This window comes from Heliangelus exortis, chromosome 8, assembly GCF_036169615.1.
Source record: "Heliangelus exortis chromosome 8, bHelExo1.hap1, whole genome shotgun sequence".
Lineage (NCBI taxonomy): Eukaryota > Metazoa > Chordata > Aves > Apodiformes > Trochilidae > Heliangelus > Heliangelus exortis.
Window position 1 is genome coordinate 9,677,023 of NC_092429.1, and position 27,255 is coordinate 9,704,277.

Here is a 27,255-nt window from a genome sequence, read left to right on the forward strand (position 1 = left end):
TAATACATGTTTACTAATCTTACAGATTAACAATACAAAGTGCCATAGCTGTCTCATTTTTAGGTCTGCTTTCTAGTTTTCAGCATTTTTGTATTTTTAAGTGGCATAAGATGGACTGAAGAAAAAAAAGATGGAGTTGAATTAATCAGATTTATTTGCCCTTGAAAGGAAAAAGGTAGTTCTTGTTTTCTGGTAGATTAATGGATGCAAATCCAAAATGTTTTAATGTGTGTCATGTTATTCTTTGAGTCTTTTCTGTCTTGGTTACTTTTTTATGTTGATGTGACAAGCATCATATGTTAGCTGAAGCCATAACATTAAGAAGTGTAAAGTTGTGATGATAGTTCACCAAATAACTGGTTCTCCTCAACTGCTGTTGGACAGCTGGGATCTGTTTTGATAGTCTTGGACAGTAATGCTCTTTCTGAAAAGTTGTGGAGACACAGTGAACTTTAATTTCTTCTTCTTTGCCCAAGCTTTTAAATAGTATATACATGGTACTGATTCCTAAAATCCTTCAGAACCAGCTCTTCTGATCCTTGAAATCCTGTCTCAACCTTTGTTGTGCTGTCTTTCCATCAGTATTTATGATGAAGCATTTGACTCTGTAGGGAGTATTCTGTTAATTCATGCCTATTTTCTATTTTTTTTTCTTCTCCTTAGAAATCCAGAAAGCTGTGAATTTAGAGGAGAATTTTTACTTATAGTAAACTGTTGGTTTTAGCATGATGTATTTATTCAAGTATTGTAGTAATGTGTCCATAATTAGAATTCTTTGTCTGTTTTCTGTGCTCCAAGATGAGTTCCCTGTGACTGCTCTGGCTCTCCTGTTTGTTTGCTTTTTTTTTTAATGGTGTCAGGTATCTGGTGTGTTAGGTTTCAGGATCATAAATTGTGTCTTATTGTATCTACCACTTCCTTTCCCTTGGAATCCCTAGATAAGCAGTGTATCATCATCATGTGCCACTGCTTTTTTAGTTAGGTTAGTGGATTATAGGTTATAGTATAGGTTATAGGATGAGTGGTGTCAGAATCATGAAGTCAGTATGCTTCATTGGTTTCTATATCAACTTTGAGTTGTTTGTAAATCTTATTTAAAAAAACCATGTATCTTTACAATTCTGTTCAACAGAAAGTTTAATTTGAGCTGGGGTGAGGGGAAGCAGGAAAGGCAAAAAAGCATTCAGTTGCAGTTTAATGTAACCCATTGAATGGAGCTATACAGGTATTTCTGAGAAAAAAAGTTATTGTGCTTGGTTCTGAGCAATTGCTGAAATTTAAATGTCTTATGATGTCTAAGAGATCATATTGATGATTTACTGGTCTCCTCTGCTGTGGTGGTGCACAGATGGTCCTGAAGAAAGAACCATATTATTTTGATTAATGCATGAAGCAGAAAAATTTCATTTGGTCACCCGGTTATTACACAGGATTGATAGAGAAATATTTCTTTCTATGTGTTCAAGTAAGCATATATGATTGAATACATAAGAAACAAATTACTTAAATGGAAATGGCTTATCTTTGCATAATATGTTGTGAAGACTAGGCTACATTTGTTTTATGAATTGCTTGATTTGAGGCCTCTTCAAATGGCGTTGGTTCTCTGGTAAAAATACTGGCTTTCTCTTAGGTATTAGGTAAGTACCCTTGCTGCAGGCAGCAAGGACATGTCCACAGGAAATAGAGGTGAGAAAGCTATTTAGTTTATCCTTTTATTGAATAATAATACATAGTAAAAACTATTAATTTTCTTTCTGTAGCAGAAAACTTGGTGGTATATTGTGTTAGTTATATGTCATTTTATTTTTGGTTTAAATCACTCACTGTAGTATTTCCTCTCTCTTTATATCTGGAGAAGATTTTGCCCTTTATAAATGTGTCTGTATATACTGTATAGATATATGAGCTTACAAACTATGGAAAAAAGGGCTGGCCACTCAGGAAGTTTAGGGATACAGTTAGGTCATGTGGAAAGGAAATTAGAGATGAAGGCACAATTGGAACTTAATCTTGCCACTTCTTTTAAGGATAATAAGTCTACAAGGATAAAAAGGATATACAGATACATCAATAGCAAAAGGAGGGGCAAGGAAAACCTCCATTCTTTGTTGGACATGGGAGGGAACATAGTGATCAAAGATGAGGAGAAGGCTGAGGTATTTAACACCTTCTTAACCTCAGTTTTCATCAGTAAGACAGGTTGTCCTGAGGACAGCTGTCTTCTGGAGCTGGTAGACAGAAAGAAGCTGAATAGCCCCCCTGTAATCCTGAAGGGAACAGTTTGAGACCTGCTGAGCTACTTAGATCCTCACAAGTCTATGGGACCAGACAGGACCCACCCCAGGGTGATGAGGGAGCTGGTGGAAGAGCTCACCAAGCCTCTCTCCATCATTTACCAACAGTCCCAGCTCACTGGGGAGGTCCCAGACGATTGGAAGTTGGCAAATGTCCCACCAATCCACAAAAAGGGCCAGAAAGAGGACCCAGGAACCTACAGGCCTGTCATTCTGACTTCAGTGCCTGGCAAGGTTATGGAGCAGATCATCCTGGGGGCAATCACACAGCACCTACAGGATGGACAGGGGATCAGACCCAGCCAGCACACGGTTAGGAAGGGCAGGTCCTGTCTGACCAACCTGATCTCCTTTTGTGATCAGGTAAACTGCCTGGTGGATGAGGGGAAGGCTGTGGATGAAGTCTACCTGGACTTCAGCAAGGCCTTTGACATCTCCCATAGCATTCTCCTGGAAAAGCTGTCAGCTCAGGGCTCAGTCAGGAGCACTCTGTGCTGGGTTAGGAACTGCTGGAGGCCACCAGAGAGTGGTGCTGAACGGTTCTGATCCAATTAGCGGCCGCTCACCAGTGGTGTCCCCAGGGATCAGTGCTGGGCCCAGTTCTGTTTAATATCTCCATTGGTGATTTAGATGAGAGGATTGAGTCCACCATTAGCAAATTCACAGACAACACTTAAGTTGGGGGGAGTGTGGATCAGCTGGAAGGCAGGAGGGCTCTGCAGAGGGACCTGGACAGACTGGAGAGTTGGGCTGATCCCAACGGGATGAGGTTCAACACGGCCAAGTGCTGGGTCCTGCACTTTGGCCACAACAACCCCATGGGGAGCTCCAGGCTGGGCACAGAGTGGCTGAGAGCAGCCAGGCAGAAAGGGACCTGGGAGTTTGGATTGACAGGAAGCTGAACATGAGCCAGCAGTGTGCCCAGGTGGCCAAGAAGGCCAATGGCATCCTGGCCTGTATCAGGAACAGTGTGGCCAACAGGTCCAGGAAGGGATTCTGCCCCTGTGCTCAGCTCTGGTGAGGCCACAGCTTGAGTCCTGTGTCCAGTTCTGGGCCCCTCAGTTCAGAAAGGAGATTGAGGTGCTGGAGCAGGTCCAGAGAAGAGCAAGGAGGCTGTGAAGGGATCCAGCACAAGTCCTGTGAGGAAGGGCTGAGGGAGCTGGGGGTGTTCAGTCTGGAGAAGAGGAGGCTCAGGGGAGACCTCATCACTCTCTACAGCTCCCTGAAAGGAGGTTGGAGCCAGGGGGGGGTTGGTCTCCTCTCCCAGGCAGCTACCAGTCAGACAAGAGGGCATGGACTTAAGCTCTGCCAGAAGAGGTTTAGGTTGGATATTAGGAAGAAATTCTTTACAGAGAGGGTGATTGGGCATTGGAATGGGCTGCCCAGGCAGGTGGATTCTCCAGCCCTGGATGTTGTTAAAAAGAGACTGATGTGGCACTGAGTGCCATGGTCTGGTGGTCTGGTAACCACAGTGGAAGTGGATCAAGGGATGGACTTGATGATCTCAGAGGTCCTTTCCAACCCAGATCATTCTGTGATTCTGTGATATATACACACATATGCATGCAAACAGTTGTATTTATGTGTTGGCAACCTTGATACTTGTTGGAGCAATGTAAAATATTATTTAGGACTTATGTCCCACTTTAGAAACACCATAAAAATATTTGATAATTACTTCTCTAGTAAACTGGTGAGAGGTGAAAACATCTTGTCAAGTAAGAGCAGCTGGAGTAATATTGCTGGGGGGTCACTAGGAAAATGTTCCAGAAAAACGTGTTCCTTCTGAAACATTTTCTGGGATAATTTTTGGAAATTTTAAGCTTGTATTAGTATTTAAAGGGAATGATTATATTCCTAGACTTTCTAATGTATATCTTCCCCTTTCCAGGTGCTAGAGCTACCTCAGTTTGCTGTTAAATGTTATTTTCTTCACTTAATTTCTGTCCTTTGAAGTTCTTCCGCTGTATTACTGAGTAAGCTGTTTTGTCACTAGCACAAGTTCAGTTATTGATTAGTCACTGGATCTTCTCCACTTACCTTGAAGGTGACTCTGATTTTATGTAATATATACATCTGAGCTTTTTCATCTTCTTTAAGCACTACCTACTGTTAGTTTATGCTGTAAATAAGTTAGTTACTTGAGTGATGATCTATTGATTGGCAGTGAAGGTACTGGTGGATTCCTAGGCTGAAATATTGAGGTCCTGTGCAGCAGTCAGTTGTAGCAGGTTGATGACTGAGGCACTCTGATATCAAGTGGCTTGTAAAATTATGAAACTGGATAGATACTGGCTTTATGGCATCCAAAGTCTGCTGTCAATCTGTTTCAACACATGGAGTTCAGTCAGTTGATGTTTTTAGAAAGTGAAGTCAGATTCACTAATACTGAATTTGAGTATCCTGAAGTCTCCCATAATCTGGGGGTGGTTGTTTTTGAACACCCTGATGTTTTAGTACCTAAAATTTGTAATGGAATTAGTGTTCTTTTGTCCTAGAACTTTCCCTTTTTTTATATGATCTAAGTGATGTGGAAGACAAGAAATTCATCTTCCTAATATATTTGATAGGTAAAATTCATTGTTATCCTTTGGATTATTACAAAAACTATCTCTTTGTCAGTGCTCTAAAACACACAGCAACATTTTACAAGCTATCTGTTCTGATGTGCCCACAGTTAACTTCAAGATGTTATTGCAAAGATTCTTTTGTTTTTTCCATCAGTTGCATTGATGTGAATAATAAATATTGCTATTTGAAACTGCTTTTGCTTCTGTGCTGTCCATATCAACACATTTTTATAGTTACAGATGCCTTTTGAGGTTTTAATCCTAGCCTGCAATTACTGTTCTGAAGTGTGAGTTTGCCAGTACTTGCTCACTTTCTTCCATTCCTTAGTAGAAATTAGCTAGAAATAAGTCTGTGTTCTTACTGTACTACTTACACTTTCTGTACTACTTTAGGAGATGGGAGTTATGTCACTGTGTATTAGTTTCCTTGCTTCTAATACTTGGTGAACTAGGTGGTTAGGCTTTAAAAATAATTTGCAGTGCTGGGTTTGGAGTGAAATGCAAACTTTTAAAATGTCCTTGCTTATTTCAGTATTTCTGTGCTCAAATTCTGCACTTGGACAGCTATATAGATCCAGCTTGATCAGAAGACTGATCTAAGTGAAGACCTTAGTTTTTACTTTCCAAGTCCCCAGTAAGCATACCATCCCTGTGGTATCACAAAGATTCTAGTGGTCAAATACATACATATAGATATACCAAAAAAACCACAAACCCAAAACATTTTCTAATGTATTTCTTATCAAGAAGATGAGAAAATACTGTCTACTGAAGGGCTTATTTTGGCAGAAATTGAACCTTTTTGTCTGTCTGTTAACAGTACTTTGGGGTAGAAGACTCAAGCTCTTGCAGCTCCATTGTCATGGTGCTAAAAAGTAAGGGGATTTAGATATGTTGTGGGATTTCCTCTTGCTTCCTGTTTCAATTAGCAGGGGTGATTCTGGAGGCAGAGTAGATTTTAACTGTAATGTGTAACTTTCTGTTCAGTCAGTGTCTGGTGATCATAAGTTATGTATGATCTTTTTTTTTTTTTTGTGGTTGTGGTGGTGGTTTTCCCTTTTTCCCCCCAGAGACCAGCTTAGGAACATTTTAGGAGTGGATGGGGCAAAAGCTAATGGTGTTCATGGAATGCTCTGCTCTGTGTGCCATCAGCCCTCTCTCTTAGCATCTCCTATCATCAACTCACACATCAACTCGCTGCATGCAAACTAAACATGAAGGACTAGAATGTTTTTCTGCCTCTGATCTACACTTCTCTTGTCTGGGGTGTGGGATGTGCTGGCTTTATCACATTTTCTCTGAAGGCAGATAGTAAGAGCAGGAGTGGAAAAGTGAGCTGGGGTTCTGGTTTGCACCATGCAATGTTTACTGTAGCCACTTTAATACAGGTTGGCTGATAAAAGGTAAGACTGTAATTGCTGGCATTAGGGTAACCAGAGGTTGGGAGCATTTCTTCACTTCCTTGTGTCTCATTAAGCTCATTGCTGTTCAAGTCTTGGGTTAGATCTGGTACCAGAGTTATGAAAGGTCTGGTGCCTGCTTGTAGATGTTTTTCACTGCCTTGACACTTCTCTCAATGCGGATGTGCTGCCACAGTCATTGTTCTTACCCAAATCAAAGTAAGAAATAGGTCTAGAAATGACTCAATAAATCTCTGTGTCTTAGGCTGGGAGTCCCAGGGCTGCAGCCTGAGAGACCTGATACATTCTCATTCTGATAATGTCTTACAGGTGTGTTTTTCTTGTTTTCACAAATGAAGTGGTGTGCTAACATACCTTCTCCATCTCCTGTGCTGTCTCTTAAATTAGTGTATCTTCAATTTTGAGATTGAATTTCAGTCTTTAATATCATACTGTTTGTATGAAAAAGTATTTATTTGATCTGTACCTTGGAGATTTCATTTAAAACATTCTGTACACAGAAAGCCTTAGCTCATGTCCTAAGTGCTCTCATGGGAGCACTTGGAGATACTGCCCTGTGTTAGGGAGTGAGCATGCAGGCAGATGGACTCATTGATTAAATCCACCTTCTTGTGTGTATGTACACACAGCAATAAGCAAGCAGTCTGCATACAACATGAACTTCTTTCAAGGAGAATTTTATTTCATCTCCTTTCAGACAAATCTAGTACCCTGGGAACATAATACCTTTTTTTTATGTCTGCAATTCACCCTGTCAAACATTCCATTTTGTGAAATAATTTGTGACTGGCTTTGTTACAATAGGCAGGATGGCTTTTGTCTTTTAACATCTTTTGTCTCTTATTGAGAAGTACTTTTAACAGAAAAGAAAAATAATTCTCTGTATAATGTGGTTATAAAAATGAGTGTTTTAGAAATGCTGTGCACAACACAGCAGAAGAGAAGCTTTGTGTTGTGCATAATATGTTACAGAAGGGATAGATGAAGTGCCTTACCTCTTCTGTCTTGAATCAAAATGCAGGTGTAGAAAACTTAAAATACATTTTTTTAATCTGGCATTGTGCCTAAAACATTAAGGAAAGTCTTAATGCAGACTTAATATTCTTACCCTCTTTGTTCTCCAACAGTCAGTGCAATGAAATAATCATCTGTCTTTTCACCTTGTTTCTCTTTGTGTCCCTGAGCTAATACTACAGACTCTTGCATTGGTATGCTTGCTTTGTTTCTTATTTTTAATATTATTATCAAACTGCTGATTTTTCTCATACAAGCAGTAGATTTCAGAGAGCATCTATTTACTGTGTTGGACTGTAGCTGTACCAGGTTGATCCATGGAGCAGGAACATGTCCTAGTTATTTTAATGGGAAGCATGTGTTCAATGTCTAGATGTCCACAGTGGCTGCTGTATAATCTGGATATTACTTCTGCTTGATTTATCAAGGAGGCAAAGATTGCCAGCTGAGGCTGCAGTTTTTAGTTTCCCCCTTGCTGTCCAGAATTTTTTCCCATGTAGACAGGCTGAGCCAAAAGCAGTTTGGGTAACTGCTGTTAACAGTCTAAAGAATATCCAGAGGGTATATATCTATTGGTCTTGTCTAGGAGGACAGGTATTCCAGATCAATTGAGGAATAACCTGGTTTATTGAGACTTCCAACATCTGAATATCACTGACATTGATTAGAAAATATCTTGTGGTAGAAATGTGCTGCTTCTAAAGCAGGCTGGACTCAAATAGCATCCTTCATATTTGCAGCATCTGGGGAAACTTTTCCAGCCAGTGGTTATAATTTCAGAAGTGCTTCAGCTCTTCTGATAAGGCCAGATACACACTGTATTGAAAACAAACCTCCTTAGATCTGCAGATGATCTCCTGTTTTGTGGATGACTGTCTCATTGAAGCTTCACCCGACTAGAAATGCTTATAGGAAGTGTAACCTTTGGCTGACAGGACACTCTGCTGAAGTTCACCTACAAGCACATTTTGGCTCCGGAGACAGCACGTCTGGCCAACAGGAGTAATCTCAGCTGTGCTGGGCCACATGTCAGCTTCCTATCCACAGAACTTGGAATCTTGTCTGTGGCAATCTCAGAAATTGAAATCTTATGTTATGTCTTGCTTGGTAACTCTATTTCCTGGTAGCAGCTGCTATTATCTTTTAGTGAAAATGCTTACAGTGTTTTGTAGCAGTACTTGGCTTAACCAGGGGGCTTATTATTGCTCGATACAGCAGCTAAGAAGCAGTTTTCCAGGAATTCGGACCACTAGAGGTCTGTTGTATCAATCTATTTTCCAGAGTCTGAAAACTGAGATTCTTGACACAAAGCTTAAATGGTTTCAGTATGTTGCTTTTAGACTCATTAATTCTGTCTTTATCAGTGTATCTGGTTTCTTCTTTCCTACAGAATAATTTCTAAATATGTGAGGCTTATAAATGTGTCTTTATGCCCATCTTTTCTTCTATGAGATCATGATATTGAGCTTTGTTTTTAATTCCTGAATTCAAGTCAGAAATGTATGTTTGTTTCCCAGTAGAAATTCTAAATGCTTAAGAATTTTTGAACACTTACTCCTGGTAACTAGAGCCAGTATGTTTTTTTGCTTTAAGTGTAAGTTCACAAAGGTAATGAATATGTTTCCTTTGAGACTTCCCTTGAAAAAAGCAGGTGAGCAGAAAAGTTCTGCCTGTCTGGGTAATAGAGGTGTTTTTTCTGTTTGGTAATGATGAGAGAAGAAATTTAATTTTGCCAAAATTTAGATAAATTTTAATTCCTTTCTTGTTTTAGAATTAAGTTAAATACAATGAGTTACTAATTTGAAATTAATGTAATTCACTTTCACAAGCAAGAGCTGATGTACAGATGAAAACATTATTGTTTTAAATTAATGTTTTTGAATGAAAATACTGCAGTAGGGGGTTAATGTTGTGTCCTTATGTTTCATAAAAGAGAAAATAACACCTTGAAAAGTTCCCTAATAGTAGAACTGATATATCAGGTGTGGTTGTTTTGTCTTTCCCCCCCCCTCTTTTTTTTTTTTTCTTTCTTTTTCTCTTTACCTTTTTTAGTGATTAAGGCTACTAACACCATGCTGATAGCTCTGGAGACTTTCAGAATGTATTAAGGAAGAAGAAATGTGTATCTGCTCTGGAGAAGTCTGGATTTCTTAGTTTCATAAGCTTTATTTGTCAACTTGTTTTTTACAAAATTGTTCATGGGCAATTGCTGTACCAAGTGAAAGTCGGAAACAGCAATATTTTGAGTAGATGTTGTATCTACATGAACCCTGTTCCCTTTCCTCAGAATACCTGGCTGTGCCCTGTTGTTCTTCTTTAGAGAAGAGAAATTGGATTTTCACTGTCTCTCAAAGTAAAATTTGCAGGTTTAATTTGGGTAATATTATTTGAGGTGAGAGGTGGCAATAGACATAAGTACAAGTCCTGCTTCCCCTGGGTTATAAAAACAGATTTCCACAGCTCAGCTTAAGCAAAGGACCTTACTTATGTTATTTCTCTTTGGCTGCTTGTAATTTACCAGTCAGCTGTTAGAGAAGAGAACAGTAAGGATCATTCATTTCTCCAAAAGCAGCTTAGCTGAACTAGTACTATGTGTGTCTTGCATCATTTTCTTTTTAAATTCAGAAGTGTTTGAGGATATAAAAGGTCCTTTCCCTTAACATTGTTTTCAACAGGATTCCTATTGCATTTAACAAAATAATGCATTTCTATCCCTTGCTTGCAAAGTGGAAATGTCTGAACATTGTGGAAACAACAGAGAATGTGGTTTTTGTGTTTTTTTTTTTTTCTTTTAAGACAAAATCTAAATTATATAACTGAAAATTAGCAATTCTAAAAAGAATCAATACTTTTGCTGTGCAGAGAGGGCTCTGAAGCGTGTGCAATTTTATTTTACTGAACTTTCTTATGGAAGATAAGTAATTAATATTAATTTTTATTAATATTAATTTCCATTTTGTCTATTTCAAGTTCAGGTTGAATGGTGGTAAAAATGAGCTTTAAATTGTTCCTCACATGCTAAATGTGTGGCAGTTCTCTGTTGCTTCCCAGAGGAATCAAGGGTGACAGTTACTACTGCTAAAAGCAGGAGTCTGAACCTTGTGCAGTGTAGGTAACTTCTGTGGAATGTGTGTATACTGGATACTATTGGAACTGGCTTCAATCCATGTGTTGGAAATAGGGGGTTGGTGAGGAGAAATAAACTGCATATATGTTGGGAGTGAGATAGGAAGAAACATGTTTATACTTCAAGAGCAAAGTGCAAAGGGAAGTAATTTTCTATTTATGCAGACCAATAGTGGATTACTTGGCTTAAATTTCCTTAAAACAGAACTCTGAGACTGTTCTTTTCTGTGTAAATCATTATACGTTGGCCTTTGCTTATATAATTAGTGACTTTCTGTCCTCAGTGTGAGCTGTCTCCTGTGTTCTCTTGGAACCTCCAGTTCAAATTATATTGTAGTGTAGACACATGATTTTGTTCTGTTTTGTGCTGAGATGTTTAAATAATCAGCCTTGAGGTATGCAGTATCTGTGAGGCAGATTTTTCTCTTTTTCTTTATCCTTTCTTGGCGTATCTAGTACTTCTTACTTAATTTCATTAAAGGAGAAAAAAAGAGGGCGGGGGAAAAAAGCCCAAAACACTTTTTTCTTGTTTCTTGTAGGTTTATGGGTGTCTGTGTGCATCAAGGACAGCTGCATGCACTTACTGAGGTAAGACTATTTCATGATGTACATACTCAATACTAAATAGTTCTTAGGCCAGATTCTGCAGCTGTTGTTCACCTTGAGTGATAGTTTCCTTTAAGGTGAGCAGTGAGTTAATCACCTGGTACATGCTGCATGGTGGGAAGATTGCAGAATCAGGCCTCAGAACTGTAAAGCATTTATAACCCTTGAATGTTTTTTTTCATCAGAAGTTCATACTTGGATGAAAAAATATCACAGTAGGAACATAAGATTTCATTGATAATATTTTAAATGAGACATGCAGATTACCACTGACCTGTCCCCTCAATGTTATTTGTTTCAGTGACATTGCATTGTGTTTAAGTCTTCTTTATCCTAAAGCTGTGTGCATATTTCACATCTGAATCCAAGTAGTTTCAGCTGGGTGATAGTAGTGTTTTCAGTCCCTACCACTTTTATATTTGTATTAACACTGCTTTATCTTTGGTCTAATGAAAAGGAGTTCTTTCATTGCCCAAATACCCTGGAGAAGATACAGGTGTCAAATGAGAAACTGACATTTCCATTCATATGGAATGGAAGTTCCCACCAAGTTTTACTGGATTTTTTGTTTATTCCCCCTGTAAACTGCTCAGTAAAAACAAGAAGGGAGTATTCTTTTGTTAGGAATTGCATTGCCTGTTTTGTATAAATTCAGTAAAACATTTTTCCTGCTGCTTTAGTTTGAATACAGATCGAGGGGAAAGTTATATTTTGTAAAGTTAATGTTCATTTATTACATCAATTTTTGTAGGAAGACAAGTATATTATTAACAACTAAAACAGACGCCTGATATATGCTTGCCAAGAACTACTGTAAAATAAGATTGGATAGCTGTATGCCAGTTATCAGAATATGTGTGACCATCACTTTCTGTAACTTCATTATGCAGCTCTGAGGCAAAGATGGACTATTTGGGCAGTGAATTTTTTTACCTTCTGGGGTGACAATTCTGCAGTTCCTAGTTCTTCTCACTATTAGAGTGATGCACAGTACTGCTCAGTGGCTCAGTGTAAGAGCAAAGGTAAAGACACTTTGAGAAATTTCATACTTGAGCATGTCTGAGGGGTTCTTTAGTGTGAGAGGGACAGTTTATATGTGCTCGGTAGAGGAAATGTTCCCAAGATTTGGCATCAAGTCCTTTAGGCAGGATTTTCTAACATAGTTGCCAATTTCTTTTGGACCTCTGATCAATTAAACCAAGGAGGTTTTAAGGCCCTTCCACTCACTAAACACGTCCTAGAAGAAATGAAGCTTCATAATGCTTTGTTGTACTAAATCTTGGCAGATCTTTCCCAGTGGGATTTCTTTGGATTTTTTGTATGTTTATTTTTTTCCCCACTTCATCCCAGATACTTGCCATTTGAATGTCCCTTCCCACCCAGAAAGCCAGGAAAATGCACAGATGCTTCTTCCTGGAGATCTAACTTTATAGTTACTTGCTTTGTTCAGCTATTTTTGAGTTCTTGGTAAGCAAATAAATCTAAAAAAGACTTCAAAGAAAAACTTTTTATAGTTATAATTCAGAATAAGAGAAGAGATTCCTTAAACATCTTGAGATCAAAGAGGAAAAGTTTTAGCTTGAAGAAGGTTGCTGTAAAATTCTGAGAAACAAAATAGCTTTAGTGACATATTATAAAAACACATGTAGGGATTACTGCTTTTCTTATGTGGACCAAGGTGAACATTTACTTCAATAAGAAAGCCTTCAACAGGAAAAACATAATGAAAAACAATCATAAATCGATGTTGTAGGGAATTCACACACAATTTTGCCTTTTTTTTACAAAGCTTTTTGAAAAGTAAGAGCCATGCATGTTCTGAGTAGTAGAATTAGTTGTGTTTTCTGGCAACAGTAGTGATGTTTTTAATCTTGAAATGTGAGTTTAGTTGAGTTCTGAAGACTTGTGGAGGTTAGAGAAGTGGGCTGAAAAGGGTAGGCTGAAGGAATTATTAGGAAGATGGGCATGGTGAATAACCAGTTCAAATATAGCCTAGAAGGATAAACAATTAACCACTGTCTTGTGGTTTTTTCAGCTTGTGGTCCAAAATGTGGTCTCCTAGGTTCCAGTGTTCAACATAATTGATACTCAGAGAACTTCTGGCAGTTTCATTTCTTTGGAGGTGAAACTGTGGATTCAGAACCCTATTGCTCAATAGCTGTCTGAGTCACTGCATGGAGAATCTTCTCTTGAAGCAATTTATGCTGGGCCTGTTCTGCAACGACCTTAATTATATCTTCCTGTGTTTTGAAAATACAGTTGATGATATGCCTAAATAAATGGATAGAGCATCACGTAGAGTGAGGGTGCAATGGGAAATTATGTTTGTTTGTATGTAGATGTTTCCACAACAGAAGAAGCTGAGAACTTACAGCAAACGTTTGGTGAATGGATTTAGATGACTTGTGCTTAATAACCTCCTGTGCTATTAACAGGCAGGGCAACAGCCACAAATGGTGTTAGAGCAGCCTTAAGGATTTTGTAAGCCTGTTAATGGTCTATGTAAGTAATGTACAGCACTTTGTTGCTGGAAGACAGTCTGAAGTGTTACAGATTTCTTTCCTTACACAGGAGGCTGAACACAGTGGATCATGCAGAGCAGGTTTTTTGCCTAAGGAAGGTGTTGATCATATATAGGCCTTGGGTTTTTCCCTTTTGGCAGCATTTTGTTGCTTAAAGTGTCCGCTCTCAAGTTGTTAAAACTGTTGGGCAAGAACTTGTTTCTGTTTGGTTTGGTTTTTTTCAAAATAGGAATAGAATTATTTGATTATAGATTGCACTAGGACTTTGAGCTTGTTCTGAATTCACAGTCTTATCACTTTTGAAAATCCAATTTTGTTTTCAAAGTTTTATTCAAGCCAGAAGCTATGTCATATGCCTCTTCTGGAATAGTTCAATATCTGTTCTTAAGAGTCACAGAATGGTTTAGGCTGCTGGGGACCTCTGTCAGTGTGAGCACATAGTTAAGAAATATTTAAGGAAAGTAAATGTTTTAATAGGTGTACCACTCAGATAACTTGGCAGATGTTAGACTGCCTCAATGACTTGAAGCTGATGAACACAGATTTGCTGTATTCTTCTTCTCTGAAACCAGGATCTGGTTATTCCTTTATCAGTATTCAACTCAAATCTGTAGCTAGAGGTTTGTTCCTGTAGCTACAAGATCTGCAGAGCTTTCTGCTGTAATTGAATGCCTCTCAAACCTAATTTCAGCCTTTCCTTCCAACTTCTCTTTTTATTTTTTTTTTCTCACCATGTTCCTAATCTGACAGCTCTGTTTGCTTAATTTCCTGGCACACGGTATCTTCAGACTTGGAGAAGCTTGCACAGTAGTACAGGCTCTGGTGTTGACATGAGGTGTTGCTGAGCATTCAGACCAGATCTGAGGCACTGCCAGGAGGTTAGCAGGCAGCCTACATGCCAGAGCACATGAAGCTGGGGGCCAGTTAGTGTGGAGCAGCCATGGCTTAATAGCAGTAGTGTATGATCATATGCCCCACATGTTTACCATGGAATGGAGGTGTGAGTAGGCACCCATTTTAAATGGAAGACAAACATTTATTTATGTGTTGCAGTTTCTAGAGGCCTGTAATATTACACTAAAGCAGATTAACAGTGTACAGTCTGGCATATAAAAGCCACGTACTACCTTTTTGCAGATGTTAAATTATTTGTTGAACTCTGTTAAGCAGGTTTGTCTGAATTTCTCAGAGAGATTAGGCTAAAATCACATTATGGTTAGATGGATATCTATGCACAGAGTGAGTTATACAGCTTGATAATTTTTTCCTGAAGAAAATGAAAAACCCTGATTACTGTGCACATAGAGGATGAGGAAAGAAGAGTTATTATGTGTTGGTAGGGATATCTTGAAATTGCAGTGCTTCACAAAGCGTGGTCTGTTGTTACAACACAAGTTTTATGGCTGTTAATTCATACATGGATGATAATTAAAAAAAGTGCAAAAATGCTCTGCTGCCACATTCTGAAGATGCAGCGCTCAGGCAGGGAGCAGGGTCATGGCAGTGTGATGGAAACACATGATATGTGATGAAGGGGTGAACAGTATTGTTTCAGCCAGCTGCTGGATCTGCTGTCTGCCTGGCCTTTCTCTCCTGCAGTCTTCCAGTCTCTCTTTTTGCTGGTGTACAACCTAATCATCCTCATCATTCCTTTCCAAGTACCTGGTGTGGTATTTCATGTTTCAGGGGTCTCAAAGTTTGTGTTTGGGCAGCCTTTATTTTAACATGCTATGTACCTGGCACTGGAACCATGGTGAGAACTGTTAGCAGTGAGCCAGCCTTGCTCTGCAGCTGGCCCCTCCAGGGCATCCCATTTGGTGAGTTCTCCTTATCAGCTGCCTTGTATGCTGCACCTTACAGAAGCTGTGTGCAGGGGTGCATGAAAGTGCCTTCAAGTCTAAAATGTTTTCTGGGTTTTCAGAGTAATGTTGTCTGCAATAATGCATGGTGGCAACATATAGCATGGACATAGAGTGCAACCGTGTTTGGCAAAGTGCTGTAAGAAAAATCTTGACTGCTGCTTTAAAATTGGTTTTTAAGAATGTACAAAATTCTTTGAAGTGATGCACATTTTGAGTTTAATTTTTTATAACTATGTCATAAGCCCCAGGAAAAAAATGCTACAGAAATCTTTCCAGACATGTTAATTTTGTCTTGGGCAAAATAATTGCTATTGGGCAATTTTGATCTTACACTGTCACAGCTTAATGAAATCAATACTGCTGTTTTTACTATCAACCACAATTTGTTTGGTGACAACAATGCTGTTCTGTAGCAGTTTGGGAAATACTTTCTTTTACTTTTTTCTTCTGTGTGCAGTGTATCCCTTTTGTACTGCTAAAGCTCATCATAGTGAATGTGCCTGTGGCATTTGAAGAGAGGTTTATTTTCAGTAATTTCCACTGTGATAAGTGCTCTCTGCTTTCCTCCCAACAACAATAATTTAAGTAAACCATAAAGCAATTAGCAGAGTTTCAGGCCTTACTTTCTTTGGTTTTTGGTTTGTTTTTTTTTTTTTACTTTTGAAAATAGCACTGATTGGGGAGAAAAAATATTACAAGCTTAAAATTTTCATATTTGTTACAATTGCCCTGAATTATGCTTTTGTAAGGAAGGAAAAATAATTTCTTCAAGTGAGAAGGTCCTTCTGATATACAGCTTTCATCAACAGAATCCATCACTTAAAATATTTAATTTTCCTTTTTTCCTCCCCTCAGTTCTTGAGCACTTTTCCATGGGGAAAGCCTTTGACCCTGGAATGGAGAAAAAGGCAGATATCACTTAGGTCTCCTCTTCTGAACCATTACGCTACAGCATGAAGTGCAGCCCTACATTGCCTTCCAGATGGCAATTGCACACTTCTAAGTTTTTTAAGAAACCCTGGAATACCATTCCTTTCTTGCTCCCTCCTCCTCCATCTCCTGTAACACTCACTAATCCCTGCTGTTATTCCACCAGTGTGATTCATATTGTTTGAATAAGTTTTGTTTTACTCATGTAGCACTGCAAATATTTAACTCTGCTTTGGTGATCACAGTAAGCTCGCCTGTCAATCCTGGGGAACTTTGTGTCTTTAGAACTGTTCCTGTTATTGGTCATTCTGCAAATATTCTATATGGTTAAGGAATTGTTCCCAATTTTAAGTACCTGTTTACCAGCTCAGGTTTAGTTCCTGATAAAGTGACTCTGGCAATTGTCCCTCAAAGAAAAGAATAGCTGCAGTGCCAAGTTGATTAACCTGAGCTTGGTAACAACTGAACAGAAGATGGAAGTTATGTTAAAGATGGCACCAAGTAGAAAATTAAAAGAAATTTAAAGACTTGCAAATTTATCTTGTTAGCAAATCTGCTGGATGCTGCTATCCAATTTCTAGCAAAACCCCCACAGTTTAGAGAATTACTGGGAAAGCCATTTACTTCATGTAAGATTAAAGCTCTAGGTATTACCTCGTGTGTACAGTCAAGCTATATGATTAGAGGCTTCCAGAACAGTTTTCTTTAATATCTTGTGCTTTTCATTAGCTGCCCTTGCTTACTGAAAACTTCCTTAGGCACTCTATATGGTCTTTCTGACTGTAGTATTACAGTATTGCACTCTTAATTGGGTGTATTAGAGGCTCCAGACAGTATGTCAAGTTATTCACTTTATGGTCTTGTGGAACTGGCAACTGTGGTGATTTTCTGGAGGAATGAAGTGAGCAACTGTGCAAAATTTGCTGCTTGGTGTTTTTGTTCACAGCTCTGAGAATATATGGGTTAATTCTAAATGTCTTTGTTTTAGAGGAATGAGTCTTGACACAGACTACTGTAAAAAAGATGGAATTTACTTTGAAGTAACTTTAAAAAAAAGATTAGCATGTTATGATGAAAAATGATACCTTTCAGATGGCTTTCAGCAGTCAACAGCTGGCATTTTTAAGTGCCTCCTGGCTTAGGATGCTGCAGAAGGATCGCTGTTTAAACTTTGTAAGAACTCTAAGTATGTGTAAAATTCTGCAGATTAAATTGATCCTTGTGATTTCTCAGCCAATGAATAGCATGACCTGTGGATTAATACTGTAATAAATCTCTATTTGTATGCTTTATTCTTTTTGTCCTTAGTTCAGATATTTGTCACGGCATTCCTTAGAGCAACAGCGGTATTTTAGATACTTCCCTGGACACAGGAAGAAGAGGAGCTCTTTCAGTGTTGTCGTACTGGTGCCAGTGCTGGAAACTGTAACATAGAAGAGGCAGTCTGGGCCTTTGCAGGTGTAAAACCTAAGTACCAGAAGAGTAAGCTTAGCCTTATTGAAAGTATGTCAGAGGTGTCGGGTCCCCTGTTAAACTATGGTAATTTATACCCCTCCTGGTATGGCCTTGAGTATTAGAGCTGAATATATTGAGTTCCAGGAAGGTATGCTTTGATGACAAGGATGGTTATGTGTATAAAACTAGAATACCTATTGCTATTATTTGCTTGCCCCTTTTGCTGCTTTTGTTGTAGGACTGGAAGTCCAGCCAGCACACATCTGCATTACTTCCTCTGTTAATTTGGTTGTTTGGGTTCATTAACTTTTCCCTTACAGGAGTCATTAAGAGGCAGGCTTTGCTTGTACTTGCTTCAGGATCAAGAGAAAACCATTCATCTGGACCCCAGGGATTTGACCTCTAGAGAAGAGTAATGGTAACCTTGACTCATGCAGCAGTAGTGGCACTCCCTCTTAATGACTGAGGACTGTGTGAGAAGTTTGCTGTTTAACCTGAGAGGAGTAAAGGTCATGGCAGCAGAAGTAGAGTTTAAAACAGAGCAGGAAGTAACTCAGGTGTTAGGAAAACCAGGCTAGTTGGTAATGTAAAAGGTGAGAAATCATTCAGTTTCATTGCAACCATTTTGGAAAAAATAGCAATAGCACAGAAATAGACCAAATGCATCACATATGGTATGTCAGGACTTGACTACCTGCATAGTGTTTTATGTGCATGTATATCAGAAAAAGCACTTACCTCACCACTGAAAAACTGTTCAAAGCTAATAGATGCTTTGAAATATGTAGTTAGTTCCATCATCCTTTTTTAAAATATGTGGAACTGTGGAGTGTGTTTACTTTGGGGAGCAGAGTTGAGGTGAACCTACAAGATGCAAAGATCTGTTACTGTGTGCCTGCTTACTGGCACATTGGGACTATCAGCTCAATCTTTTTGGGTTAAAAAACCCAACCAAGGGAACGTGTACAGAAGGACAAGTCTATTGCCTGTGCTGTCTACTTCATTGTGCATGAACACCAGGGAGGTGTTCAGCAAGGAACAGCTGAAAGCATCATCTTCATTGCTGCACACAGGAGCTGTCTTGCTGAAAGGAAACAGAATTAGGTAGTAGGATCTTTTATTAGAGCCAAAAAGTTATGAAGTGAGCATTTATATTCTGAGATGAATCTGTTTATAACATGGCAAACCAAGTCTCTAGCAATGTCTTTTTTAAATTTTGAAGATCCTGAATTTTTTAAGTTAAAGACTGTGGGGGGATATGTGCTTCAGATTTATTGTATCTAATTATAATTTTTAATTTTTCTTAAATTATTGTGACATTAAAAAAAAGCCTCAAAATTGAATATTAGATAATCGGATGTGTGTGTGTATCTGAAATAAGCTATTTTAGTATCTTTGTTCAGGCCCACATGTAGACCATGTGCTTTTTCTTGTTCCTATGTTGCTTGCAAATTATTCCTAGCACATCCTTGATCGTTTTGAAACAGTTACAATTTTTTTTGTAAACTTGTTTCAGTGCAGACACTTCCCTTCATCTCTTGCTTGCTCATAATAGAATTTTAAATACACTTGTCAACACCTGGGCCATATTTGGTCTTAGTTTTACACTCTTCACAGCATATGGATTGTCAGTTTCAGTTTTGCTGTAGCATTTCACTTAGGTTCTCAGTTTAATTTATAAAAAGTGGCTGAACGCAACTGTAGATTTATGCTTCATGACCAGCTCTTTCTCATCCTTTCTCTATGTCATACAAGACATCATATTATTTCATCTTCAAAGCAATGTCCTTTTTTTCCCACGGATTCATTTTCTTTAGAGGAGTACAACATGTCCCTCCAAATTGAGAGATCCACATATAAACAGCTTACCATACTTGACACTTCCCAGCTCACAGCATTGAGGGGGCTGATTCCTGTACCATGGATTCTTGTCAGGAAATACGGGTAGCTCTAGAAGCAACCATGCCCTGATGCAACAGTAACTGAAGAGTGCTAGGCTAACCTATTTTATGGTTATGTAATTTTTTGGTATTGGTTTGGAGGAGGGGGTGTCTGCCCTAACTATATTTTTGAAAGGGTATGTGAAAAAGAGAAAATATCATCCCATTTCTAGCAATGATTCACTCTAGTTTATCAGCTCCAGGAAGACTGACTGGGGGTTAGAAGAATGTGAGTGCACACATCATGGTATCACAGCCAAAGAGGTCTCAATTTTGTTTAATAATGCTGTAGGCACTTTTATGAAGCCTAGATAGTTGGTGGTTCCAGCAGCTGGAGAGCTGCAAACCTTGGTACACATCACTCTACCTTGTACATGAGATTTGAATTAGGCTGATTAAATGTAGAAGTAAACCTGACTCATATGAATGCACCAATGGATACAAAATTAAATCTAAATGTGGCAAATATAATAAGTAAATTAGACAGTTCAAAATATGTGGAGCTTAAAAGTTTGTAGAAAAGAGAGGGTATTATTGGTATTTGGAAATTTTCACACTGTTTAAACCTTATGCTATAACTTTAATGCTTCATAAATTATTTTTGACAGAAAAAAGCAGTGTGTCTAAGACTGAAGTTATTTTGCGTAAGTTAAGACAAAGTACATATTCTTGACTTTATTTATATTATTCTTGGGAACCAAATATTTTTGTGAATTAGTTAAAAAGAAAAAATACTTCAGTCCCAAACACAGCTTGATGTGCTGCAGATAACCAAAAAAGTCCATTTAAAATCACACAAGGGGGCCTGGCTTTCATTGACAGGAGGCAGGAAATTCAGTGTTCTGGCTGAAATTCCATCCCCAGTTCATACTCTTGCAGCCTGATGTGGTATATGTGGTGTGCTTGACCCTTTACTTCTATCTCCAGCAGAAATGATACAGGCCTCCACAGGAGTTTCAGCTAAGTCTGTCTGATTTGTAGCTTTGGTTTTTTTAAAGTACTTAAATATCAAAAGTCAGGTTCTTGGAAAGGACCTTATTTAAGTTATGTGATCTTTCAAAATTTTTTCCTACATCTGATGGTTGCTTACTTTTTCACTAATGCAAGCTCACCATCTCTTGTCTGATGGAAGTGATCGAAGACCCAGGGTTTCCAGAAAAATACTAAACTTCAGATGAATTTTTTAACTCAGTTTTTGGGTTGGTTGTGCTAAGTTAGCCCCGCAGACTCCCCCTGCCATAGCTTTAGTTTGATAGAAGTTAAATGCTTTTGTACCTGGTTGCAGTACTTGTTCTGAGAACAGAAGGAGGCTTTTGTTACTGTGTTCCCAATATGGTTGTGTGCTTGATATGATTTGACCAATTCCCCCCAAATGCATCTTTTTTAAGAGAGTGATTTCCTATCATGTACACATGCAGAATGAGAATAACAAGTAAGAGAGGTTCAAGTGAGTCCTGGCTTTACAGAAAGTTAGAATTGATTCTCAAAAAGCTGCAGTAGAAAGCTCAGTTGTGGGAAACAGAAAGCTGACACAAATATTGGTTTATGGAGGATGCAAGCTGGCCTTACAGACTTTCAGCAGGGAAGTGCTGGTAGATCAGTTAAAGGGAAAAACCACTGTGGGATGGTGGTGACCAGGTAACTTAACACATTGAGGACAGTTCTGCAGAGAAAGTCTCTCCTTCTACAGAAAGCAGGCAGGCAGTGAAGGTTGTGTAAACCCTGCATTGTGCTGAAAGCACAGGGAGACAGCTAGATGTATTTGTAGTATGTGGTCAGGCAAGAAGGGTGGGTTCTGACAGAGAAGAAAGTTCAGATGTAAAAAGTACTATAATCAGAGACACTAAAGAAAACCTCATGTGAAGACGGGAGCCAAGACTGAAAGTATGAACCTAACTTCAGGCTATACACAGTCTATATTTATGCATGCAGGTGCTAGATCAGAAATGGTGAGCAACCACTTATTTCAGTGAGAACTTCTAGATATGCAGGCTTTTGAATTCCAGTCTTTTTCTTAAAGGCCTGTGTATAAGCATAAGAGCTCGTGATTAAGCCTCCATCCCCTTTCTCCTTTCTCCCCCGCTTCTTTCTTTTTTTTTTTTTTTTTTTTTTTAAATCTTGGCTACACAGACTATAGGTTGGTTTTAATTCTTATTTTTCCTCTTGTAGAAAGATGATTGACTTGTTTCATCACTTTAGAGCCTGTAATAGTGCACAAGAAACCTTTATTTATTATTTTAATTGATATAGATGCATCTAAATATGTTGTGTTCTAAGGAACGCTTGCTAAATATCTTCCTGGTGGCAACCTCTTCCTCCTCCTCAGAATGCCTCAAGGATAGAAGAACATAAGAGGCAGATAAATTTTGAACAGCAAACAGCAAGCTTCATGGTCTCATTCCTTCTCTCCCTTCCTTGCTTGTGTGTGGTAAACATGTGGTGGAGTGGGTGTGTTTGCCATGTGGGGTTTTTCAGCAGAAGGATTTTTAGTATCAATGTATTGACACTTACTGTAAACCTACTGGACCATTTGCCATTTTCTCAAGCAAAAAAGAACAATGATCTGGAACTGCAACTCCCACAATTCTTTTATTGTTGCTTTCTGATATCCTACAGGTATGTCTAGCTTAATATGACTGAGAAGATGCAAACTTCTAAACTATTATGGTATGAGGGGAGGAGCATGGAATCCTGCCTTGAAGACTGGATTTTCCTGTTACTGATATGTATGAACAGATATGCAGTCCAAATGGAGACTGTGATGCGGGCTCTTTAACTTTTTGTCTGGGATTATCTTCTTGCATATTTTCAAGTAAATTTGGTTGATTTGTTTTCCCTCACACACCCCACCCTTCTCTCTGGACCCCAGGAAGCGTAATCTTGAATTAACTGTTTCGTAGCCATCCATTCAGAAACTGAATTGTACAAGAAATACCCTCAAATGTAAATGGGCATTGAGTGTTGAGGTTTGGAAAAGCACTCTGAAACAGCCCAAGCCCAGTACTCCTTGTGAAGAATTTAAACAAAGAGAGGTGTTTGTGTGCTCCGACTTTGGTGCTCAATAGGTCCTTGTAGATTTTTTCATTTTTTCAGACTTCAAAAAATGAAGCAAATAGGGTTATTTATCTGGAATCTTGCCAGCATGTAATCTGTGGGCTGCAGCTGCTGGATCTTTGTGGGGAAGGTGAGAAAGAACTTACTTAAGTAAGAGGCTCCTTGTCAGGGACTACAGCTTGCTTCTAGGCAGAATGGAACATACAGTGTGTTCAAAATGCTGTCATGATGGATAGAGCCTTTTGCTCTCAACAGAAGTGTTATTGTAGAAACTCTGTTTCTGTTGCCTGTGTCAGCAACAAGGTACGTTCTCTTCTGTGACTGTGTGTTAATTTATGCCATTGCTAGCTTGCCATATCCCAGATTCTTATCTGCTGTGGAACGAGGCTTTACTTAGAATCCAAATGGTTGAGACTCCAGATTATAAATGCAGGTTTTTTTGTCAGGCCTTCTTTGCTTTCTGTCTTTTCTACAAATATAATTACAGGAAAAATGGTTATCAAGGTCAGTTTGTATAGAGACACTGGGAGTGTTTTCCGGTTCCAACAAAATAAGCTTATTTCCTCAAATATTTCAAACTCTTCATACGTATGGGTTGCAATAGTGCATTGATGCTCTGTGCCTGCAGTTGAAGCTTTATGTACAGTAATCTGTTTCTAGCAGCAGGCAAGTAAGTGAATATTAAATTTTGATCAAATGGAATGACAGGAAGGGGCTAAGTTCAGTGTGCTGACCATAAGAGCTGTTGTATGTAGAGAATTAAAGGAAGACAAATCTTGCCATATTCTTTTCCATGCCAGCACTTACATGTTTGGAATGCAACAAATGGTTTTCATTATAGCTCCTTCCTGAGTTAGTGCATGTTAATTCTTGTTTGCCCTTATAAAACAAGCCATGCCTGTACATGCCTTTGCAGAAGGAGGAGCCAGTGAATCAATAAATCAATGGCAAAACTGACACAGAAGGAGACACAGGGGTAGATCTGGTGCATTTTTTGGCTTTTGGACCCAAGTTGTGATGAGCAACCATGCCATTGCAATTGCATAAGGAGGCTTGTTCTCTCCTGTATGAATAGGTGACAATTTTAAGAGCAAGTTTAGTTTGATCCTTTAATGGTTAGGACTTTTAAAGAAGATACATTATATTTCTTTTATTAAGGAACTGAATTGTTTCTACTAGTTGAAAAGCAAAAGAGAGTTTGACTGTAGGTTAAAAGCATTTTTCCCTTTGGTTTTCAATAGCTGAGAAGCAGAAAAGAAAAGTAGTCTTTAGATGAAGACTTGGCTTTTCCTCTGTGTTTTCAGTCAGGCTGTTTTTCCTAGCCACTTGACCCCTTCTGGTCTCTCATGAAATTGTTTGAATTTTGTTCGGAAATGTGCTTGCTTCACCTGAATGTTCTGACTCTCTCAGTACTTTTGGTTTGCTCACTGGCAACATTAGTTCACATGATGTCCAAAAATATACAGCCCAAATTAAACATACACCTTGCTCTGTTTCAGTGTTAAATTTATTTTGTTTGGGGCAACTGATGTGTTAAATATTTAAGGGAATTGGAAATGGACTGTTCAGTACTTGGATAAGGGATTGTAGATTTAAAAACTTTGTTTATTTGTGTGGTTTTGGCTTTGTTTGTGTTTTTTGTTTGTTTTAACCAAGTGGAGGTATATGAATTAACTTCAAAGCCAATTTTATAATTTTATCTGGAAGTCAGTCTCAGTGTATCACCTTGTATCTCATAGTTTTGAATGTGTTGATACCATCTTTCTTTTCCAGTTCTGCAGGGTTGAAGGTAATAAGAACAGCTGGGGGAAATGAAATTTCCAGTCCTCCCACTGTTGCTAATTATGCCAGTCCTGGCAGAAGAGTACATTGGCTTGTTGTCTTACATCCAGAAGTCTTCAAATTAAGTCAGAGTGCTGAGTGTGGCAGGTGACTGAAATGTATAAAAACTGAAGATTGGGTTGTGTCCTCCTTGAAATGGGTAGTTTAAAACTTTTGGTTTTTAACTTCTGCAGAAAGCTGAGTGAAAAGATCTCAACTTCCTTTTATTTGGCACAAGAGCTACCTCCTTATTTCCAGCATTAGAAATAATACACAGAGGCAAGCTCTATCTATTTTGAGACTGCTTCAATACATTTGTAGTGGATGTCTGCAATGTTACTGTTTTGCTTTCAGGGTCTCTCTTGGAGTCTGGCTACATAGTCTGGCTTTTGCTCTGACATCTCCACAGTGAAGGTGCTGCATCTGTGATTCTGGTTTCACTTTCCTCCTCCTTCTCTGCCTGCTCCCTTCATTGGGCTTCTCCAGTACATTATCTTGTCTTTATGAGTTTTGGGTTCCCAGGACTCTTATTCTTTACCTCATCTGGTTTGTCATCCCAAATGTACTCTCCACACCTACTTTTTTAACCAGTCAATGTGTTACCTTTGCTAACATTTGGGCTAATTTAAAGAGGTGTCTTGCTGTTATTTGTTGCTTTTTAAAATGTCAACCGGTGACATTTAAAGCTGAGTAAAGAGTAAGCCAACTTTTTTGCTGGCTTTCCTGTGCAATATATGATGGCTTATTTATATTAGACCTACATATCGAAGCAGCATTGGTTTTCAAAGTAGAATTGAAAACTCTTGCAGTTCCCTTCAGTTTTACCTCTCAGACGTGGCAATATTTGGAGTCTTTGTTTTTGAGCAACAACTGCTAGAATCATGCAAATCTGATGTGCCTTTTCTTTAAAAGGGTCTAATTCTCATATTAGTCTTTCTTGAAATGAAGCATGTAATGCTGTAAGTACCATTATACACTGAATTCCATCCCATTCCTCATTTCATATGCTTGAGTCTGATAATGTGACTGTAAGTGTCTTGCAAGGAAGTAGTCCTATTTTCTTAAGTTAGAATAGCATGTTTCCCTACATTCTGAGTGTTGTGTGGGAAAGGGTAATATACTGTTGTTTGCATATAATAGCATTAAGCTATAATCAATTCATCAGAAGCCTCCTCAATGCTCTTTGATCCAGAAAGCACCTGTGTTTGGCTGAGCTTCTGGGAAACTTGTTCTTCAAAGAAACTGCCGCCCTCTTTCTTCAGAAGGTTTGGGAGAAGTGTAACAAATACAGTTTTGATCAACTTTCATTCTAGTAACAAAAGTGTGAGCTCTTACCACAGGTAATTTTTTGAGGAAAGAATATTTTCCTGGGCTAAAATGCTGGGGTCTTTTAAGCCATTGTTCAATTTGTTGTGTTGAGTTGTAGTGAACAACCTAAAGAAGTTACTTTAAAACTAGGGAACCAGATTAACTGAGTGTTGGTATCCTGTTACGAGACAAAAAGCTAGCAGGAGAAATAATGGGTAGCTGTTTCCCTGCAACCTGATGATACAGAGCTTAAAAAGGTCTGAACACTGCTCCATTTATCTGTGAGGTCTCTATGAAATGTAGTGTCCTTTGGTTTCATTGTAATAGCCTGATCGGATCTCTGCTCCAATTGCTTGTAAACTTATGCAATGGCTGTTGTTGTTGTAGTAGAATAATGCCTTGAGATGATGTGTGTGCTGTACTTTACTGTACCAGCACTGAAACGTTTTGGGCACAAAATAAAATCCAGTATTCTCTTTGGGACAAGTGTGCTTACTACCCTTTAGGATAGTCTTACCATAGAGAGCTTGTTTGTGCTAGTAAGAGATTGAGTATTTTTCTTTCAGTTGCACTGGCAATTAGGAAATAATGTACATAATTTTTGTCTATTTTGAAAAGGTGTTGTTGAAGGGCTCTGAAAAAAAATAGTCCATCAGGCTGGCTGTTTGCATCACCAGCCTGAATGATAGGAAGAACTGGGTAACTTATGGGACACCGAGGGAGCACCGAACTCTGTCTTGCTTGTCTTAGGGACCCTTCAGGACTCTGCATGCAAGTGTTAGCTGCTGGCCAGCTAAAACCTGAGATCAACAAGAGTCTTAAAAGTGTCTATAGGACAATCTTAGTTCAGTTGTTCACTTGATGATTAGCCTGCTGTGCTTCATAGAAGTACACTAGAAATGAGAGCCAAAGCCAGAACTCACATCTCTAGTAAATGAGGTCTGAGTACTTGCCAGGTGGCAGTCTGAGTTAGGAGGCCTAGTGGGTTTTGTATGTGTGCTAGAGTCAGGTTTGATTGTTGCTCTTGCAGCTTTTTTGAGATATGTGTGTGTCAGGTTTCATTCAGCCCATGCTAGGACCCAGTCCTTGCTGTTAAGGTGGGTGAGTGACCCTGCAAACCAATTTGCCTGGAAGAATGCTGGGGGAAGAGATATATCAGATGCACTTAGCTAATATGGCACCACTGGATCAAATCTGTAGACTACACTGTTGAAGAGGAAAGCACAAGCATGCTCAGAAGAGTAGTTAGCTATTGTCACATTTCAGCATGTGGCAATGTTCTAATGGGTTGCTTGTTTTCTATACCAGCATTTCTGGAGCAATTACCGT

The 27,255-nt window shown here is 38.7% G+C and overlaps 1 protein-coding gene across 1 annotated transcript in view; it reads left to right on the forward strand.

The window, feature by feature from the left end:
• Positions 1-27,255, forward strand: part of TESK2 (testis associated actin remodelling kinase 2) — an 81,962-nt gene that overhangs the window by 26,534 nt on the left and 28,173 nt on the right. Inside the window, exon 4 of the mRNA XM_071750285.1 lies at positions 10,968-11,016. Within this exon, the coding sequence (XP_071606386.1) occupies positions 10,968-11,016 (49 nt within the window). The remainder of the gene's footprint in view (positions 1-10,967; positions 11,017-27,255) is intronic.